Source organism: Prinia subflava, chromosome 11 (assembly GCF_021018805.1).
Source record: "Prinia subflava isolate CZ2003 ecotype Zambia chromosome 11, Cam_Psub_1.2, whole genome shotgun sequence".
Lineage (NCBI taxonomy): Eukaryota > Metazoa > Chordata > Aves > Passeriformes > Cisticolidae > Prinia > Prinia subflava.
This window is the reverse complement of record NC_086257.1, coordinates 5,817,033-5,838,597: the sequence shown is the minus strand read 5'-3', so window position 1 is coordinate 5,838,597 and position 21,565 is coordinate 5,817,033. Positions and strand designations below refer to the sequence as shown.

Genomic DNA, 21,565 nt, shown 5'->3' with positions numbered 1-21,565 from the left:
GAGAAGCTGTGGCTGCCCCTGGATCCCTGGAAGTGTCCAAGGCCAGGTTGGACAGGGCTTGGAGCAACCTGGGATAATGGAAGGTGTCCCTGCCCATGGCAGGGGTGGCACTGGATGGGCTTTTAGGTCCCTTCCACCCCAGTCCATTCCATGATTCTGTGAAAGGAACAGGTATTTCAGTACAACAGAATAGTTTCTATGTTGCTATATAAAATACTGTTCATCAGCATGCACAAAAATCACCTCTGTTTGCCACCTCCTTTCAGAAGTGATGCATTTGTGAATCAAATAGAAATATAGATCTTCTTGATTTAATTATGAATGAATGAATGAATTTTATTAATTATCTAATTATTTTCTTTATTTAAGATATTTAGTGTTTAAACATCCAAAGACTTAAATGCCAGTTAATGCTCAGAGCTGGGAGTGGATCCATGAGTATGGAAAACAGCCTTGTGTCTGGGAAGGAGCATGTGCTGGGGGCTGAGCTCTGCCCTGCCAAGGCGGGGGGAATTTGTGCTGTGGATGAGCAATGTTTCTGTTTGCAGTTCAGCGAGCAGAGGCTGTGCTGGGGTCTGGCTCTGGGGGAGAGCTGCTGTTCCATGGAGTGCCTGGGCAGCCACTGCCTGCCTGTCACAGGGATGATCCCAGGAAAGGCTTTGAACTGGGATCAGCCCACAGACTGTTGGGATATACAGGTTTCCCTTCAGTGATAACAGTATCTGGAATGGACACTTTGGCATAATCCCAGCTGCAGCCCTGGGAACATCCCAAAGGCTTGGAGTCTGGATGAGATGAGGACACACCTTTGTAGTCATCTGAAACAGAGATCTATACACGTGTGACTTCCTTTTATTTCAGAAATCAGTGAGTTAATTTTGGCTTTGCTGCTAAATAATTTATTCTCCAAACTTAGATCTTTATTGAATTACAATAAATAAACAATTGCCTGTCTTTTATCCTGCTTTTGTGAGCCTAAGGTAATTTCAAGGTGATTGACAGGGAATAGGGCTTTCTGTTCTGATGGGTGCAGCTCTCTTGAAGCAGTTCATACAGTGCCAGTGGACCACTCCAGCATTATCCTACAAATGTGTGGAGGTACCAAAGAGGAGGAATTACTCAAGGTTGTTTTTCCTGTTTGACATTGATATACATGTTGGTGATGCTGGTGTGGGAAGGACTTATTTCTGTGGCTGCTGCTGGTGGTTGATGTGCTTTGTTTTGACTATCTTGCTGGTTAGTGCTCTGTGTTTTACAGCCTGCCACCTCTGATTTTTCTTTTCCATTTTTGTTTATTTCAGGGAGTGAAAAAGACCCTCAATATTTTTTATATCACTTGTGAATGTTAAATGTTTCTTCTAATCTATGCCTTTCAATGGAGATGTGCACTTTCAGTGGTTGGGTAGAGAATCTCCTCCCAAAATTGCCAGTCCAGGGTCCCTGATATGGTAAATTGCTGCCTGCCAAGCTGGAGTGGTTCACCCAAGCAGGGTGGTGAAAAAGCAGCTGGAAGGATGGGAATGAGGTGGCTGGGATGTCTGGAAGGGTTGTTGGGGCTGCGCACATGCAGTGTGTGCCTCAGCTGTGCCAGGAGAAGCTGTCACCCACTCCCTGCAGAAGAGCCCAGCCTGTGGCACAGGAGGTGGCGGGTGCTGCCCTGGTGTGCTCTGGCAGTTTTCACGTCTTGACCCTTTCCTTTATCCCGTTTTGTCTCCCGTGCCCAGACACGTGGGAGGTGCCGTTCGAGGAGATCTCGGAGCTGCAGTGGCTGGGCAGCGGGGCGCAGGGCGCTGTCTTCCTGGGGAAGTTCCGGGCCGAGGAGGTGGCCATCAAGAAAGTGAGGGACCAGAACGAGACCGACATCAAGCACCTGCGGAAGCTCAAGCATCCCAACATCATCGCCTTCAAGTAGGTTGGACCCTTGTCAGCTTTGTCCAGGCAAGAGCTGTATTGAGATTTCTCTCAATACCTCCGAGGGTGCAGCCAGCGGAGCAATGACTTAATATAATAGCGAGATGGCTTCTCAGGATATGCTTTGTAAAATAAAGGTTTTAATAACAGCAAAAATAACAAACATTACAAAATGAAAAGAGATAAGCTGAGCACAGTGTACCAAGCACAGTTACACTGGCTAAGGCGTTCCCAAAAAGCCCTGTGCACCCCTTGAGCTGGTTCTTTAATACTCGATGGTCTAGGTGGGCTTATTTGGCTCTTTGCCCAATGAGATGGACACTGGGCTTTGAGATGCACTTCCAAAGCCCTATCACTGTGTCTGTGCTGGTACTGAGCCAATTACAGCGAGCAGGCTATAGAAAATTCTAGTTTAACTTCCTTATATAGAAACACCTGCTTGGGTACAGAAATGCACGACTACAGAGCCATTCACTCAAGTTCTCTGGGAAGGTTTTACAGTCCTGGAGCTAAGCTGTGTCTGGGACAAAGTGGTGGTCACCCTTCCTGTCTGGTTGTCTGTCTGCTGCTCCTCCTCACTGTGTGTTCTCTTTGGCAGGGGAGTTTGCACCCAGGCCCCCTGCTACTGCATCATCATGGAATACTGTGCCCACGGGCAGCTCTACGAGGTCCTGCGGGCCGGCAGGAAGGTCACCCCACGGCTGCTGGTGGACTGGTCCACAGGGATTGCCAGTGGCATGAACTACCTGCACCTCCACAAAATCATCCATCGAGACCTCAAGTCACCAAAGTGAGTCTCAGCTGCTTAAAGAGCCCTTAGTTGGGCTTCCTCAAGTCACCAGAGTTAAACATCCCCTAGTTGTGGCTCTTCAGGTCATCAAAGTGAGCCTCAGATGCTTAAACGTCCCCCAGTTGGGGCTATTTTTTCCTTTTCTTGAGAAAGTTTCAAGTTTGGTCAAAAGGCTCTACTATTTTTTTCCTCCACATTGACTGAAAACTAATGGGAGCGAAACTATTGCAACTTGTTGGCACTTAACAAGCGTGGAAATTTTACCAGTATCTTCCAGGATAAATAGCAGTCAGGAAATATTTAATGATTTCACAATATCTGGTCTTTTTGGAAATTGGAATATTCTGTTGGCTTCTGCCTTTTTATTTTTCCTTCTTATTCTCCTGTTATTTCCCTGATTTTTTGGAACGTCTTCCTCATTTCTCTGTTGCTTTCTGACTAAAACGTTCTGACTTCTTTATATTCTTATTCCCTAGATGTTTATTACTTCTTTAGTCTGTGACAGTGCATTAAGATAATGCTTTTAGATGATTTACAGCACAGTTTAAGGTGCAGCTTTGCCTCTGGATCCTCAGTTACTTGTTAATTTGCAGTTTATTGAGATTGATTTTTGACTTGTAGCAATAAGTAGTGCATTTAAGGCACAAAACACAACCACCCAAAAGAGCATGAGAGCTTTTATTGGGGAAAACACAAAACCATTTCTTTTGTACTGCACTTGTGAGCAGTGTGGCCTCATCAACAGGTTGTGTTGATTAAGAAGGGATTACTCCAGTGGTTGTTGAGGTGCAAGAAAAATCACAAAGTGCTGACTTTTTTTTTTTCCCTTCTCCAGTGTTTTGGTTACACACACAGATGCAGTGAAGATTTCAGATTTTGGTACATCTAAGGAGCTCAGTGATAAAAGCACCAAGATGTCCTTTGCGGGGACAGTGGCGTGGATGGCCCCGGAGGTGATACGGAACGAGCCCGTCTCTGAGAAGGTGGACATCTGGTGAGTCGTGTTCATGGTCAGGTACCTTCCCCTTCTCTTCAGTCCCTTGGTTTCCCAGCACCTTCCATGTCCTTTCCTCATCCTGTGCCTGAGCATGGTTTCCTCTGTGGTGGGCTGCTCCTTTCTCCTTCTGCCTGGTGCCCTGAGCTTTGGTGAGCTCTGATGGAAAGGGAGATTACACAGAGGTGCTGACCTGCAGGTTCCAGCCAAGGCTCAGTGCAGTCTGTGTCTTGCAGGAAGCAAATGCAGAAATTCTTCCCTGTGTCGTTTTCCAGCCCAGAGCTTTCTCCCAGTGCTGTGCTTAGGGTCCCCATAGCAGTCTCCACAGCCAGGGTGGTTTTCCATCACTTCTGTCCCTCTTCAGGGCCATGCTGGAGCTGTGGGGAGGCCCCAGCTCTGGTCCCCACCCCCTTGTGCTTCCTGCACACCAGGCTGGTTGTTGTATGGGCAGCCTCAGGATTACAGCCCAGTGAATCCAATCCCAGATCCAAGAGGGAGGAAACCAGGATGGGTTGTAAGAATTTTGGAACCTGTTTCCATTGGTGTGGAACATGCTGTGTCCAAAGGAGCACAAAGAATGGTTCAGTCTCTGTGCTATTAAAAATGCTTCAGAGAGCTCGGCCTTGGAGTTCATTTGGGAAGCCTCTCCACAGGTTTCACAGCCCTCAAGGGAATTGCATCTCTGTTTCTGCCTCATTATTTCTGCATATTCAATGTCAGCAGCCAGGACAAATGCCCTTCTCCCTGCTTTATAGCCAGGAGGGATTTTGCTTCCCGTGGTTTTTCAGCTTCAGATGCTGTCCTTTCCCTGGCAGGGCAGGGAGCTGCTGGACAAGCTGTAGGTGGTCCAGGGTGCAGTGGAGTCAGGAGCTGCTGCTGGGCCTGGGCTTGACCTGAAGGGCAAGATTTCCTGCAGGGAAGGTGGTGTTACCTGTGGTGCAGCTGCTCTTGTGCCCACGGTATCCTGTGTGTTTATTTTGAAAGTCCAGGTGGCAGCACAGCCTGCTCCTCTGGGAGGAACTCTTGGGTTGTTCTGGAAGGAGAACACACCCAGCATTTGTCTGCTGAACCCCTCCCTTTGAATCACGGGATTGTGAGGACGAGCTGGATTCCCACCCTCAGCTTTCTGTCCTTTAGAGTGGTTTATGTTCAGGAATATTTCACAGAACATCCTGTCCAATAAAACCTTTGCTCCTTCCCTCAGTGACTTGGAGTTGTTGCTCTTTGGTGCCAGTTCCTCTGGAGTTCACAACAATGGTGATTGCTCAGATTCTCCCTTGCCATCCATTCCTCACTCCAGATGAATAAAAGTGATGTTCATGAATGCTGCCAACAAATGAGAACAGCTCCTGAGCTGCTTATATGTCTGCTCTCTCTCATCTCTAGCAGCATGCAGAAAGTAAATCTATAATCTTATCAGGAGTCTTGAAAATCCTTTGTCAGTTCTTAGTCATAACAAATATGAAACCAGATGAGCTTTCCCTGGTAGTTTGCCTAACCTCCTGGATCCCTGCTTTCCTGCAGCCCACAAAAATGGATTTTGAGGCAAGAAATATTCAAATTCTGCTTGTTTGTTGCTTTTTTTTTACACACGACTTAAAGCCGATGGGCTTTGAAAGTGCAGTGTTTTTCACATGAAGTTGTTTCTTAATTGATGGTTGTTCAGACCTGGTAGTTTGTCCCTTAGAAGTTCCTCTGTACTTAATAAAAGCACTGGATATTGGTACAAGCCAGAAACACCCTTCTCTCCTTTCACCTGGCTGTTGTCACCAGCTTGGCAGGGTGGGTGTCCTGCAGAGGAATGGGACGTGGAGTAAGGTGGCACGTCTGGCTTGGGAATGGAGATGGGTTGTGCCTCACCTGTATCACAGCCCAGTTGTTGATGTGTAGTAACAGTGGTGGTGGTTCTCAGCAGCATTTTATTTATCTCTATATTGACTAGTTTGGTCTTTCTTTGGTGTTTTATTGAGTGATAATTGCATACAAAACAAATGTTTGCTGTTAAAAATTAAGGTTTTGGTTCTTGCTGATAACTTCACTAAGGAAGAGAAGAAATGTGAATTTTCTTACCTTTCAGTTCTTGTAGGAGGTTCTTTCCCTGACTGAGTTCTCTTAATTTTTTTTTTTTTGCTTTATCCTTCCTTTCTTCAGAACAAAAGGAATATCAGATGAGACCTGATGTGCTTTTGGTACTGACAGTTATGCAAGTAGCATTTGTTTCCTAATTTCTGTGTTGCAGTAGTTGTAGTGCTGAATCTCAAACCTTGAAACTCTTACCTGAGACTACAGGTAACAGCAGAGGGAGCCTTTGGTTAGGGAAAAGAAAACAAAACCAGTTAAATGAAATGTAAAAAAGCCACAAAACCTTTGTTGTGTTGTCTCTGTAAGACACTTGTCAGTCTGTGCAGTAGTCAATCATCTGTTCTTACCAGCAAGAACAGTCCAAAGTCTGTCTGAGAGTCGACTTTGGAGTCTTTTCATTTAACAGGAGCAAGACTTAATCTGTACAGAAAATGTGCTTTCAGGATCTTTAAAATCTCACAAAGAAGCAGGAAAGGGTGGGTGCAAACCAGTGTGGTTTTGTGCTCAGCCCAGTGCTGGAGCAGACGAGTTACCTGGTATATTAAAAACCACTGTTGCACCTACTTGCAGTTTCGGACCAGACACCCCTATTTCCCTATTTTGCCCAACAAACTGTTTTTTCCAAGCTCCAGATGTTTCTGTTAACAGGCTCAGTGTGAACTCAGTTTATCCTGGTTGATTTCTTCCTCAGGTCATTTGGGGTGGTTTTGTGGGAGCTGCTCACAGGAGAGATTCCCTACAAGGACGTGGACTCTTCGGCCATCATTTGGGGAGTGGGCAGTAACAGCCTCCACCTTCCTGTCCCCTCCACCTGCCCAGATGGCTTCAAAATCCTCATGAAGCAAACCTGGTAAGAGCCTGGACCCCACACAGCATAGATCTAGGGCTGACTCCCAGTAAGACCTCTGAAAGTCAGGATCTGAACATGGAACCCAGAGCAGAGAGCTCTTAGACACTCTCACACTTGTCCTGAGAGCAAGAAGTTGTAATATTTTGGATTCTGCTTCCTTCTGGCAGCAGGCCATCTTGAGGAGCCTTTGCAGAGGGTGTTGCTTTGTTGCAAAGTAGGGGATAAAAGGTGGCTCTGTGGGAAGACAAAAGGAGCTGGAAGGAAATTAGGGGAAAAATTCCTTCAGGCCACATCCAGAGTAAAGGGAATTGATTTTTTTTCACTTGGAAAACCCCTTGTAAGCAACTGGCTTTTGGACTGGACAAAGAGAAATAGCAGCTTTCTGTCTGGAATACAGATTTTCCAGGTTCAGATATGGAAAATGCTTTCAGTTTCCTCCATGTACCAGATTAGAATTGAAATTCTTTGTCTTGGGTTTCACGTTTGTGCTTTGTCTTTGTAATTACATCTTGACACAGTGTAAAGGGTCTTCCAGCATTTTCCCACTCCCTGGGTGTTACCACCCATCCTCCCCATGGCACAAAGGGGACAACAGGCCAGGGCATGTGTGGAGCTTTCCCAGTGGATCTTTCCCTGTTTACCCTGAGCTGCAGCAGTCGGGCTGTGGCAGCTTGTGCAGCTCGGTACAACCGAGTACCTACAAACTCCTGTATCCCCACCTAGTGGAAGGAGGTGGTTGGTAGAGGAGAGGAGGCTCAAGAAGCTGCTTTTGCCCTGTGCAAGGTGGATTCAGTCCTGAAGTTCAAGTGCTGGTCCTTTTTCTCAAAAAGCCAAACTTTTAAAAAAATTTTTCTGTGATCTTTAGGGTTGTTCAGTAAATTGCAGTGCTCAGGCTGTGTGACAGCTCACAGACCCTTAGTGCTTAGAAGCACCCTGAGTGTAAGTTTTCATTTCTACTAGATCTAGAGTCCTCCCATTACAAAATTTGGAAGTTGATGGGATAACAAACCAAAGTATGTTTCTTCTTGACAAACAAGTTAGGATAGGAACTGAAACTGTTCCTAGTTGCATTTTCTGGTCTTAAAGATTTTGTGCCTCTTTTGTTTCTTCCGAATGGGTCATCACAAACCACCTCTAGCCCAATTAAATTATATTCAGCAAAAGAGAAAACCAGAAAAGCTCCTTTGCTCTAACCTGTCAGCTGCTTGGTTCAGAGAATAGGATCTAGTGAAACCCTTTCAGAAGAGCAGGACAGGCTGGCAGTGCCCATCCCTCATCCCCAAGGAGCAGGAGAGGCTGGCAGTGCCCATCCCTCATCCCCAAGGAGCAGGAGAGGCTGGCAGTGCCCATCCCTCACCCCATGAGGGCAGGAGAGGCTGGCAGTGCCCATCCCTCATCCCCAAGGAGCAGGAGAGGCTGGCAGTGCCCATCCCTCACCCCATGAGGGCAGGAGAGGCTGGCAGTGCCCATCTCTCACCCCAGAAGGGCAGGAGAGGCTGGCAGAGCCCATCCCTCACCCCAGAAGGGCAGGAGAGGCTGGCAGAGCCCATCCCTCACCCCAGAAGGGCAGGAGAGGCTGGCAGAGCCCATCCCTCACCCTAGAGAAGGGCAGGAGAGGCTGGCAGTGCCCATCCCTCACCCCAGAAGTGCAGGAGAGGCTGGCAGTGCCCACCCCTCATCCCCAAGGAGCAGGAGAGGCTGGCAGTGCCCACCCCTCATCCCCAAGGAGCAGGAGAGGCTGGCAGTGCCCATCCCTCACCCCATGAGGGCAGGAGAGGCTGGCAGTGCCCATCCCTCATCCCCAAGGAGCAGGAGAGGCTGGCAGTGCCCATCCCTCATCCCCAAGGAGCAGGAGAGGCTGGCAGTGCCCATCCCTGACCTCACCCCTGGCTGTTTCTGTGTTGTTCCAGGCAGAGCAAGCCCCGGAACCGTCCGTCCTTCCGGCAGACACTGATGCACCTGGACATCGCCTCTGCTGATGTGCTGGCTACTCCTCAGGAAACCTACTTCAAATCCCAGGTAACTGGGGAAAGGCTGTAGCCTGTGAGTGCTGGAATTAGCTCCAAGGAGCTGATTTTGGAGGGTGCATTGGATAGAGAAAGTCTGGATCCATGATTTCAGTTTGAGTCTTGGGGAAGATCAACCTGATGGGTGTTTGAAAATCTTTTTACCCAAACTTTCCCAAGCTGAGACTTCTGCTGCAGGAACCAGGGTTTCAAGGGCCAAATAGAATATTACTCCAGACAGGCATCATCATGGAGCTTTCAAAATCATGAGCCATTCTACTTATTTTCTCTGCCAAAAGTAAAGATAATTGTTCTCTTAGGACAAGAAGAACTCTAGGAATTTTTAAAAATATTTCTTAGAAAATGCAGATATGTTTTAAATTCTCTGGAGCACAAAATTTTAAATACCATTTGAAAATGCTGGCACTAAATGTGCTGTAGTGTTGTTATTCAAAATAATTCAGCTAACAAAAATACGTTCTCAAACCAAAGGTGTAATTCCCACAGACACAAAGAATGCTGCCCAGGAGTTTTTCTGTGGTGCACCTACAGATCCCAATTCTTTGTAAACAGCTTAAAGTACATTGCTTTCCTAGGCTGAATGGAGAGAAGAAGTGAAGAAACATTTTGAGAAAATTAAAAGTGAAGGAACTTGTATCCACCGGCTGGATGAAGAATTGATTCGCCGTCGAAGAGAAGAGCTGAGGTGTGTTCACAGCCTTTGTGGTTACTGTTTGCTTTTCCAGCCTTCCCTTCCCAGCTAAATGAGCCCTCAGCTTGTCCTCACAGGGCCTCCTGCTCCAGCCCCTGTCTCTTTTTATTCTCCTCTTGTACTGAGGTTCCCAACAAAGGACCCAGTATTCCTGCTGGTATAAATTTGGGCAGTCTAAATTTGTTGTGAACCCAGAAACCAAAATTCCCATGGGCATGGCCTTGGCCATGAGCACTGCTTGGTTGATGGGGCTCTCGAGAGAAGCAGTGGGAATTGTTGCTGTTCTTGAGCAGTCTCAGCAGGTTGCTCCAGACAAGGTAGCAAAGGCTTGTGTGTTTCCCGGGGAATGTTTCTGCCTGAGTATTGCTGTTTGTGATAACAGCACTGAAGCAGATACATCCATCTCAGTGGGAAACCCATCCTGAGGTTGGATGTGAGCTTTCTCTGCTCTGATACTTTCTTTGGGTTAGTTATTCCAGAGAAGTGAACATACTTCATATGAACAGCCCACTGAAACGCATTTTGAACATTAGACTAACTTAAAAATGAAAGCAGAAGGTTTATTTAAAGGAGAGTGCTTCCTCCTGTGATACAAATTTGCAAATGCAGCTGACAGAGAAACATAAAACTCTTAAGAGGCAATTGTGTGTCAAACCTTAGGAGCCAAAGGGGCCCTTGGCCGGGTAATTTGATGCTGTGGTTGTTCAGTGTTCCCTATCCCCAGGGAGCTTTGGGTGGCCACATCTTTCACCTCTACTGTATCTGTGGGGACACCCTGCTGTCAATGAAACACCCACACCTGACCTCTTTCCCGTTTCTGTAGAGGCTGGTTTAGCCCCTTCTCTGTGCAAATAGGCCGATGGAGGCTTGGCCAGAGGGCTCCTGGGTGTGTGTGAGGCATTTGCAGCTCTTCCAGGGAGAAGTGTTGCCACTCTTTAAAGGCTGTTAAACACTTTCTAAACCATACCATGATTTATTGCTGTGTCAGGCTCTTAATCAATCATCATTCACTGTGAGCTGTATCTGGGATTCAGTGCAGTACAGCTGGCAAATTTGACTTTTAAAAGGCCTTTTCCTAAAGCACCTGTACTTTTCCTGGTTCTCTTCTCTTGGTTGATGGAAGTCAGGCTGAAACAAAGCCTTTTCTGCCTTTCAGACACGCGTTAGATATCCGTGAGCACTACGAGAGGAAGCTGGAGCGAGCCAATAACCTGTACATGGAGCTCAGTGCTATCATGCTGCAGCTGGAGGTGCGGGAGAAGGAGCTCATCAAGTACGTGTCTGGGGATGGTGATGTGCACGTGGAGTCTGCACACAGCAGGGCACAGACAGCGCCTCATTGCTAAACTGGGTAGTGGCACTTGTGGGTTTAGTGTCCCCTGACAAACTGCAAAGGTTGGGGAATTCCTGCTGAGCAGGGAGAGGCCCCTTTGGAGGGAATCCCTGCAGACTGCTTTCAGTGGTTACTGGCTTGGAGAAAGGCACCTTCCCATTTGGTGCTGGCATCCTTTGGCCCATGTGTGAAGGGGATGGCAGTGCTGCTCCTGGGCTGTGTGCCAGGGCCCTGTCCCTGCTGCCTGCAGAAGGAGTTTAGAAGTGTCTGTGTCCTCTCCCAGCAGAGCAATTGGGCATGCAGCGTGTTCCCTGCAGAGCCAGTTCCTGTCCAGTGGGAGCAGCAGGTGGAGAGAGAGACAACTGATGTGGTTTTCTCTTTTTTCTTTCCCTGATGTTTCAGGAGGGAACAAGCAGTGGAAAAGAAATACCCTGGGACTTACAAACGCCACCCAGTCAGACCAATAATCCACCCCAATACAGTGGAGAAGCTGATGAAGAGGAAAGGGGTCTCCCATAAACCAGGCAGCCAGACCAAACGGTGAGAAGAAACAACCCAGTCCTGTGCCAGGGCCAGTGGTAGAACCCCACTGTGCACTTCCTTCCCTTTGAGCCTGATGAAATGCAGGGTGGGATAAAGGGGTTTCACACTTGAGCCTGGTCTGATCCTCAGAACCATAATTGTCTAATTATCTTTAGGTGAAAGGGATGAATTCTGCCATCCCTACCACCTGAGCAGCTCTCTGGAACCACAGAATGACAGGATATGTTGGTTGAATGAATGAATTGTTGGTCCATGTGATTTTTGAGCAGATGATGGTGCTTGGACAGGAGGTGTTTTCTCAAAGTCCTAACTGTCCAAGATCATCTTTGACTTGGATGGGCATAAGCAGGGCAAGGGATTGTGGAAATCAGGCAGGCCTCAGGAAGGATGGATTCATTGTGGGGGAATTAATTTGGGATTTGGGATTTGGGAATTCATGCTGTCCTTTCAGTTATTTCTTTTCTGCATGACTTTTAGATAGGGAGATTATTTTTTTCTAGAGTCGTCTTAGTCTTTACTTTTTGGGGGATTTCCAGGAGTTAGTCCTGATTACCAGTGAATAATCACTTCTGAATTAATATCCCCACATGGCTCTTAGATGAGCAGCCTGATCACCACCATTGTACATGCACTGAGTGAGAGCCATGCTCTATTCCAAGGTCCTGGGAGGGAGCTATTTTGGGAGAGAACATCAAAATAAGAGCGGAAAAGGAGAGCATGTGACAGCTATTGGAAAAAAACAGCGAGATGGGAGTGTAGAGCAAGACGGGCTGAACAGAAAGGACGTTGAGTGGAGAGAATCACAGGGACCAAAATGCAGGAGTCAAGCAGCTGAAGGGGAGGGCAGCCTGTAGATTTTAGGAAGCAGAGTGTGCTTTGGCTCCAGCTGCCTCTTCATCCTGGCTCTGGGCTAGTGTCACTTCTTTGTCCGTGGCTTGACATGTAACTTCTTCTCCCCGTCTCCCAGGCCAGATCTGCTGAAGTCAGAGGGCATACCCAGCACAGAGGCAGCATCCAATGGCTCCCCAGTCTCAGGAAGTCCCAAGATGTCAACCCTGAGTGGCAAAAGCCGGTACCGCAGCAAGCCTCGGCACCGCCGGGGGAACAGCAAAGGCAGCTACAACGAATTTGCAGGGATCTTGAAAAACCAGCCAGCGCAAGACGACGCCCCCCAGGCTGGCCCTCCCCACCCTCCCCACGCCCCCGGAGCGCCGCAGCAGCCGGGCCCCGGTGCCCACGGGCAGCACTCGCGGCTGCACGCCCACGGGCAGGACATCGCCACCTGCGCCAACAACCTGCGGTACTTCGGGCCCGCGGCCGCGCTGCGCAGCCCCCTCAGCAACCACGCCCAGCGCCGCATGTCCGGCTCCAGCCCCGACCTCATCTCCACCGCCGTGGAGGCCGACTGCCGCCGCGGCCTGGACGGCAGGGACAGCACGGCCGAGCGCTGGGAGTGCTGCCGGCCGGAGCCCTACGACCCCTGCCTGCAGTGCCGGGATGAGGACAGTGGCCAGGCACAGCTGGCGGCGCTGGAGCCAGGGGGGAGCCGCCCCCAGTCCCCGGCGACCGCCGCCCTCTACGAGAGCGCGCAGTTCATGGAGAAGCTGGAGGAGCAGGGCACGGCGGCGTCCGCCCTGGGCACGCCCCAGCACTTGGCTTCCTCAGGGCTGCCCTGCAAAGCAAGATCCCTCCAAAAGGTGAGGATGGAGCACTGGGGTTTGAAGATGTGGTTTTGGTAGGGCCTGGTTCTGTTACGTGCAGTTTCGCCGATTGGTTTGAGTTGCAGCTCGTTCTGCTGAATTTTTGATGTTTGAAGCAGTCTCAAAATGCTTTCAACCTTTCTCCAAAGGAAGGGATAAATGCATTCTTTAAATTGTTCTGTAATATCACGTGGGAGTTTCTTTGAGAATCTGTGGTGCTGCTGTGTCTCAGGGCAAAGATTCAACATTTGCCATGGTCTTGAGGACATCCCTTTTGCTGCACTTGCCAGGAATTGTCCCCCTACACTGAAAGTCATAGTTCTCCTGTATTTTGTGAAGATTTTGTAAGACTAAAAAGGAGGTTATGGCACAGTTGTTCAGAAGCAGCTCTTTGTTCCTCCTGCTTCCATCCAGGTGGTGAGAGAATTAAGAACCAGTCTGAGTTCAAAGAGCAGGAAAACTGGGCCTGGCTGGAAAAGTCAAGGAAAATAGCATAATTACCAGACCAAGAGTGTGGTTTGGCCCCAGCATGAAGGCAGTAGGACCTTGTAAGACAAGGGAATGGGATGAGATAAAGGCTTAATCTGAATGAGGGGCTGACAGGTTGGATAGGATAGAAGGGGGCTGTAAAAAACCAGCAATGTGGGGGTAGATTTGGATGGGAGAAGGAGAATAAAGAGCTCTGTGCTTGCTGACATATGGAACAAATCCCAAGTTCTCCTAGCTGGTGAAAGCCATTGGCAAAGGCTGTGTCATCCTCCATCCCGCTCTGTTGATGGGCTGTGGTAGAAGAGAGTAAAGCCAAGAGTGCCAAATCAGCTCTATTATTTACATGGGTTTCCATGTGATACTAATGACTTGGTTTGCTTCAGTGAGAATCTGGAACATTCTGTACTCCATACCTGCTAAAATACTCCAGTGTATTTCCCAGTCAGTCACTCCAGCCTTGAGGCTGCCTGAAACAGCCTCCTGGGAGACAGTGTCTGAGTCAGTGTTCCTGACACAGGCTGTCCTCTGGTCTACATCTTGCAGCCTGTAGATTTTTGCACTGTTTTGCAGTGACTTTGTCCTGGAGGACCAAGGGTCAGCCATGTTTGAACTTCCCCAGACGTGACACCCTTTTTGTCCTTGTTTTCTGCCAGAGCGGGGATGAGTCGTCAGAAGAGGAGGAGGGCGAAGTTGACAGTGAAGTGGAGTTTCCTCGTAGGCAAAGGTAAAAGGTGAATTCACTCTAATCTCTCTTTGGTGGGACAAAACTGAGGAGAGCTCTCGTAGCAGCTGCACACCAGCACTGAAACTGGTGAAGGTGCTGGCAAAAGAACAGAATCCCATTCAGTGTGTCCCATCCACCCTCAGCTGATCCCACATGTCCACTTGAGATCATCCTGAGATGTTCTCTGGCCCAGTTTTCCTGCTGCAGGCTGTTTGCAGCACAACTTGATCACACTTGATAATATTATTCTACCTCTAGAAATGAGCTCCTTTCTGTTTCACTGGGATCAGACTTAGTGGATGTGGGAACCTTTGTGGGCTACTCCCAGTGCTGTTTATTAATCCTGGCTACAGCGGGGAAGACTCCAGCCCAGCACCTTTGTAGCTGAATTCAGATGAGATTGCAGAGCTAGGTGACAACAGCAGATGAAATTTGATGGTGTTGCCTGTAAAATAAGACTTAGGGGGAGTGTTCCTACATAAGCCTGGGGAACAGCAGGATTTACAGTACTGAGCTCAGGAAAGACATAATGGACTTGGTGCTGTAGCTTCATGAAAACAGCTGCTTGAAGTGCAGGAGTGATCCAGTAGGCCAGTAGGTTAAAGGTTTGATTCAAAGGAGCAGAGAAGAAAATAAATCTTGTCTCCTGTTGTGTGCATCCACAGCACCCGTGAAGCTTAAATCCTAAAGCCCCCTTCATTGCCCCAGCTCAAAGACTGCAGCAAAGTTTGGAAAAGTACTGAGAAGTGTGACAAGAGTGGTTAGGGATGGGGTCTGTAGAAGAAGAGATTAAACCCATGTGAAATGGGCTGTGAAAGAGGCAACACCGGAGGTGCATGAAATTGTAATTTATGTGGAGAAAATAGACAAGGAATGATTCTTCACATTCATGTTAGGGGCAGCCAGTGAAGCAAATGTGACTTTAAAATGAACAAAAGGAAGTCCTTTTTCCATCCAGAACATTTTCAGATGTGGAGCTTATTGTCAAGGTGTGCTGTGGAAATCAGACCATGAAGAGCTGTAAGTGCAGAATTTCTGGAGTATGGGTGACTGTTGGCATTGTCATCTGGGTTTGAGCTTCTGCTCAGGAGTCAGATCTGCTGAGTGGTACAAGCCAGAAAGAGATGCCAGGAGAAAGCAGGCTCTGTCTGTATACCCTGTTCTCTTACTTCTCCCAGATTATTCCTTCCTGCCTGGGGTTGAAGGAAGAATGCTGGGCTAGATGAGTTATGTGACTCATACAGTTCCTATGTGGTGTTGTTTCCTCTGTGATTTACCAACTTGGAAGATTAGGAGGACAAATTTCTTGTTCCATGTGATGCCCAGTTGTGGGTCTCCTGGCATGTTCCCTCAACTGATGTGTTGCCCCATTGCTGTTGAATCCTGGCACAAGGCCATTTCCACGGTCAAGTAACCGTGAGCTTATTTCTTGAGTGGATGGTCCCAGATCCTGCCTGTCTTTGGGGTGGCTGCCATGTGATGCAGGTATTCCCAGGTGAGTTAACTTGAACTCACAGAATCACAGGGTCGGAAGAGACCTTTAATATTGAGTCCAGCTTGTGCCTTAACACCTCAACTAATCCATGGCACCGAGTGCCACATCCAATCTTTTTTTAAACACATCCAGGGGTGGTGACTCCACCCTCTCCCTGGGTAGACCATTCCAGTACTTTATCACTCTTTCTGTAAATAACTTCTTCCTGACATCCAACCTGTATTTCCCTTGGTGTGGCTTGAGACTGTGTCCTCTCCTTCTGTCAGTTGCTGCCTGGAGAAAGAGACAGACCCCACCTGATACAAACACCTTTTAGGAAGTTGTGGAGAGTGATAAGGTCAGCCCTGAGTCTCCTTTTCTCCAGGCTAAACAACCCCACCTCTCTCAGCTGTTCCTCACAGGGTTTGTGTTCCCAGCTCCTCAAAGCTTCGCTGCCTCCTCTGGACATGCTCAGACTCAAGTGTCTGCATGTCCTTCCTAAACTGAGGGGACAGAGCTGGACACAGCACTCAATGTCCTTCCTAAACTGAGGGGACAGAGCTGGACACAGCACTCAATGTCCTTCCTGAACTGAGGGGACAGAGCTGGACACAGCACTCGAAGTGTGGCCTCACCAGTGCCCAGTACAGGAGAAGAATGACCTCCCTGCTCCTGCTGGCCACACCATTCCTGATCCAGGCCAGGTGCCCTTGGCTTCCTTGGCTACCAGGTCACACTGCTGGCTCATGTCCAGCTGCTGTCACCAGCACCCCCAGGTCCTTCTTTGCCTGGGCACTGTCCAGCCACACCATCCCCAGCCTGTAGTGCTGCAGGGGGTTACTGTGGCCAAAATGCAGGACTGGGCACTTGGACTCATTAAACTTCATCCTATTGGACTCTGCCCATCCATCCAACCATTCCAGGTGTCCCTGCAGAGCCCTCCTACTTTCCAACAGATCCACACACACTCCCAGCTCAGTGTCATCTGCAAATTTACTAATGAAAGACTCAATCCCCTCATCCATGTCATCAATAAAAATATTAAACAGAACTCCACAGTGCCTTCCTTTAGGAAAATGCACTGTCAAAGAAAAATGTGCTCCAGGGCAGATCAGCTAATATGGACATATCAGACAAGACCAAATAAGAACAGATGAATTTAAAGATGCAGGTCTTGAACTAAATCATCCAGGAGGGGTAGAATTCTGTATCTCCAAGATGTGGAAGGCACTCCACAAGGCCTGGTGTAGCAGAGCTGTGAACACAGCACCCAGGAAGTTCCCTGTGACTGCCATCCAAGGTGAACATTAACTTCTCTCCCTGTTTGCAGACCCCATCGCTGCATCAGTAGCTGTCAGTCCTACTCAACCTTCAGCTCCGAGAACTTCTCTGTGTCGGATGGAGAGGAGGGGAACACCAGCGACCACTCGAACAGCCCGGATGAGCTGGCCACCAAGCTGGAGGATGAGCTGGCTGAGAAGCTGGAGGACATGTTGTCCCAGACTCCAGAGATCCCCATTGAAATCTCCACGCAGTCGGATGGGCTTTCGGACAAAGAGTGTGCTGTACGGAGGGTCAAGACTCAGATGTCTCTGGGCAAACTTTGTGCAGATGAACACAGCTGTGAGGTGAGTTGGTTATCCCCTTATCCTTCCACTCAGTGGAAAAAAACTACGTAAATGTTATGGAAAGGAATCCATAACAGGATTCAGGGGCCAGAAAGTGGGAACACTGCCTAGAAAAGGCTGTGGTAGGTGTACTACGGCAAAGCAACTGCTGCAATACCCAATCTTCCTCCTGCTTGGCAGAAGAGTGGGTGGGGGAAAGTAGCAGAAAGCTGAACATGATGTGCTGGTCAAGAGGAGTGTGATTTTGGGAGGCCGTCAGATTTGCAGTTGCACTAAGTGGGATAAAAATACATCATGAAATGGAGTGGATATAAACTGCCTCAGACATATCCATCCCAAGGCAGCCTTGCTGACAAAGCCAGCATGACTTCCCTCCTTTCTCTGCCTTTCAAGTGTTCAAGAGGGGTAGGGCAGAGCCCGCTGCACAATCTCCTCATCACCCTGTGTTTGGGAGTGCTCTGAGCAGGTATTTCTGTGCTGTCCCCTCTCTTAGGGGAGACAAGTGACCTTTGGTGGGGCAGTTGTGTGCTGTGCCCTCTCCCGTGTGTGCCACATTCCTCCTCTGCAGGTGGTGACCTTTGCCTGGCTGCTGTGACAGACTGGGATGTGTGGGTGATGTGCAGTACAGAAACGGTGCTCAAGTCTCCCCCTTTCCTTCTGTCTTGCAGAACCCACCACAGTTTGGAGAATCAGACTGTGACTCTTCTGAAGGGGAGTGTTCTGATGCCACGGTCAGGACCAATAAGCCCTGCAGCTCTGCTACTTGGTAATACAGATCTCCCCCAAAGCTTCCTGGTACTGGCATTTTGATTTCCCCGAGATTCCACTTCATTCCCCTTCATCACACTTTACAGGAAGAGAAGATGCTTCTCCTTCCCACCCCAGGAGTGATTTGCAATAACCCGAATCTCTGGAAAATGTCCAAATGAAATTAATTCTCTTTGAGCATTTCAATCAAGAATGGCAGGGATGTATTTTATTGAATAATCTAGTTACTGTAACATGGATATTTATTTTTTTGACATTTTAACACTTTTTACTGTAAAGAGTGGATTGTATTTATAGACACACAGACTCGTTGCAAAAAAAAAAAGTTCAGAAAGCAAGCACACAATGGAGAAACATCCTGGGAGTCCTGCCTGGACAGCTTTGTGTACAGACACGGGGGATTCTCTTGCTGCTTGCACAGGGGACCAGGCCTCGTGGCCCTGAAGATTGGAGAACAGATCAAGAAAACTAAACCACTCAGTCTTATCAAGTGAGGAAAAGCAGAAAAAGACCTGACTGTAGGGTCACCTGTGAACAAAGTGTTTTCAGTTTAACCAGCTGGGTCATTTTTAATCAGAAGGTGGACATGCTCCTGGAGAAAACTGGTACTGAGGTGCTAACATCCAGGGTCTTCTGAGTCGATACATCCCCAGGAATGTAATGATGGGTTTTATTTTAAGGATTTTTAGTTTCTTTTTTTAATCAGCATTTTGTTGTGAGATCCTGCAAATGTATTCTAACCTCGTCCTCTTGAGAATTGGTATCAGAGCACTTCTTACCACCGTCCTTGCTTCACTCTGGGAGTGTCAACCTCCAGCTGAGCAGGGAAACCTCTCTCAGATGCAGTGTGCCATTTCCCAGTTTACTCCCTCCTCTTACCTCCTGTCTGTTTCAGTCAGTCAAAGAAATCAATCAACTCAGCGTTGGCCAAGCAAGGACTTGCAAAGCGTGGAAAGCACATTCCGCAGAGCCCGAGCACTTCTGGGGAGAATGCTGGAGACGCCTGGACTGGACTGGGAGAAGCAGCCTCTCACCTACAGCAGCACTGAGAACCAGCAGAGGGCTGTGTGTTGAGGGGGAAGACTGGGAATCGCTGGCCTGGCTAAGAGCATCAGCCCTGCTCTGTGTCCTTATTCACTGTACATTCTTGGAAGCATTAGCAGCTGCCTGCCCTCCGTGGCAGGCCTTGTGCAGGGAATCTTGGCATGGCCGAGCACGGCTGTGTCTCGAGCGTACCCCGAGGCCTCTGTTTCTCCTCCGAGCTGAAGGTGCAAGTAAGGATAGTACTGGTATGTGACAGGCCGAGGCATTGGCAGATGAGAAAAATTTGTTTTCTGATAGAACTCATAGTGCCTTCCCTTCAAACACTACTCTTCTAAAACAATATTGAAAGAGAACAAAATGATAGAGCACGTTCCCCTCCCCTTCCTTAGTTGATGTCCCCTTGCAAGAGCTCTCCCTCTGCCCTTCCCAGTGTGCTGGCTGGCACGGCCAGCCGGAGGTGAACGGCAGGAATGGACCATGGACAGGTACTTCTGTTGCTTTGTTTGTTTACATTTTATGTTAAAATATTGGTTTGAACTTAACTGTGGTAATTTATAGCCTGATGGCAAAGTGAAGGAAAATGTCTTACTTATACAGAGAGCAGTATTGTATGAGTTAAATTATCCCATATTTTTAAATTTTTGTAGCTGGACTACAGACAGATCTTAAGTTATGATGTTATTTTATTATTTATTATGATTTCTGTAGATCAGAAGGTTGGCTTCACCGCTAGCACAATTGTAATCTCTGTGTGTGACGTTACCTTCTCCCTGCTTGCCAGAGGGGTGGGAGCAGAGCTGGGCTCAGTGGCTGTCAGGAGTTGCTGCCTCTAGTGATTTCCAGGGATGCTGTTACTCCAGGGCAGAGAACAGAGAGGAGGGGTGGCTGTAGTCAGGTTCCTCGTGGGCAGAGTTGCAGTTTGCTCACATTGGTGATGGCCGGCAGCCACTGAACTGGTGGGAATGTGGGAAGGGTGGTCTGAGGAGCTTTTGAATTGATCACAAAGGGAGTGACCGTGACAAGATTTCCTGCCCAGAGCATCCAAAACGACATCAGGGAGAAGGGCAGTTGCCCTGGGCAGTGGGTCCATGTAGTGGATCACCTGGACAGGACCAAAGAGGCTCCTGGAGAGGGAGTGACCTGCTCACCCTGCTCTGGGCAGAGGCTGAATCCTGTGGGGAGTGAAGCTCTTTCGTGGCTCCTTCCCTCTCTCTTCCCACCCTTTGTTTCTCCTCCCCAATGTTCTTTGTCTCTCAGCCAGTGGCAGGAGGAGCCGGCAGGGCAGAGATGGCTTTGCTGTTGTGATGTGAGAGGGGGCTGGTGGTACAGGTGGTTACTCAGCTGGAGGTCAAGGAATTTAGCAGTGGAGAACTGTGTCCACATAACACACTGTGATGTGAAGAGAGATGGAGAACTGCCATCGGGTGTCCCCAGCAGAGGATGCCAAGCCCTGTGGCCCTGGGGAGACTCTGCTCAGACCTGGCAGGCTCTGGGAAACCCATGGTGTCCTTGGGCAGTCCCACAAACAGTCCCAAAGCAGAGCTACCTCCAGCTCAGGCCTGTCACTGTTCCCAGGGCCTCCATCCTGTGGTGATCCAGTCCCTGACAGATTCCTGAAGGGTTTGGGTACCTGTGGTCTCTGCATGGGCTCCACCATGGGATGAAGCTCCACTGGGCTTGCAGAGCTTTGGTGTTTGGGATTTTGAGATCCTTCCGGGCCAGCTGTCCTGGATGCGTGCTGATCCTTCCCCATCCTTGCCTGAGGACATGCTGGCCTGTTCTGCAGCCTGGGCAAGCAGAGCTGCCCCCTCCAGGCTGCCACATTTAGCTCTATTCTCACAGCCCCGGGTCATTGCACTGTTCCAGTCCAGTGTCGCTGCTCCCACCCGCTGCATCCCTCTGGGAATGCCCCTAGGGCAGCCCCCTGCCCCGCCCATGGAGGTGTCACCGCAGCCTCCCCTGCACACCCATGGCCTCGCTGTGTGCCGGCAGAGCTGGCTCAGCAGCCCCACATTCCCGGGAGGCTGCTGTCAGTTCCAGGGGTTATGTAGGATTTTCCTTAGTGACACCTCCCTGGGATCGCACAGACGCAGTCCCCACATCGCTGTGCGGCACCTCTGCCGCGGTTCCTCGCACCTCCTCTCCTGGCAGGGTCTGGGGTTCAGAGGTGCAGGTGAGCCTGCTTACTCCTTGTAGTAACACCGCATTCCAGGGCCGGAGTAAACTGTGGGTTCCCTTTCCAGCGTCCCAAGTACCCTGATGCAGTTCTCGTGGCTGCTGCCAGCTCCTGAACACTAGCCTAGATTTTCTCCCAGAGCTGAATGTTGCCCTCCCCACTGTCGTGTTAAGTACCCATTTCATCTTGGCCCTGTCCAGTAGTGTTCATCCCCTCCTCCCTGCTCTGTGGATTCCTGAGACAAACTTGATTTTTTTTTGTATTGACCAGTGTACAGTGATGGAAACAAGAATGACTATCAAAGCAAACAATGCATGGAATAAAAAGCCAGTGTACTTCAA

General features: G+C 48.9%; 1 protein-coding gene across 2 annotated transcripts in view; it reads left to right on the top strand.

Moving 5' to 3' along the window:
- MAP3K13 (mitogen-activated protein kinase kinase kinase 13) overlaps positions 1-21,565 on the top strand; it is a 73,561-nt gene extending 51,996 nt beyond the window's left edge. Inside the window, exons 5-17 of one of the 2 annotated variants that reach the window (XM_063408609.1) lie at positions 1,725-1,908; positions 2,510-2,701; positions 3,537-3,695; positions 6,469-6,627; positions 8,538-8,646; positions 9,230-9,339; positions 10,502-10,618; positions 11,081-11,218; positions 12,189-12,918; positions 14,064-14,134; positions 16,939-17,236; positions 17,905-18,002; positions 18,091-21,565. In XM_063408609.1, the coding sequence (XP_063264679.1) occupies positions 1,725-1,908; positions 2,510-2,701; positions 3,537-3,695; positions 6,469-6,627; positions 8,538-8,646; positions 9,230-9,339; positions 10,502-10,618; positions 11,081-11,218; positions 12,189-12,918; positions 14,064-14,134; positions 16,939-17,236; positions 17,905-18,002; positions 18,091-18,127 (2,402 nt within the window). In that variant the 3' untranslated portion in view covers positions 18,128-21,565. Of the gene's footprint in view, positions 1-1,724; positions 1,909-2,509; positions 2,702-3,536; positions 3,696-6,468; positions 6,628-8,537; positions 8,647-9,229; positions 9,340-10,501; positions 10,619-11,080; positions 11,219-12,188; positions 12,919-14,063; positions 14,135-16,938; positions 17,237-17,904 lie in introns of both variants that reach the window. The other variant, XM_063408610.1, reaches the window with a different exon arrangement.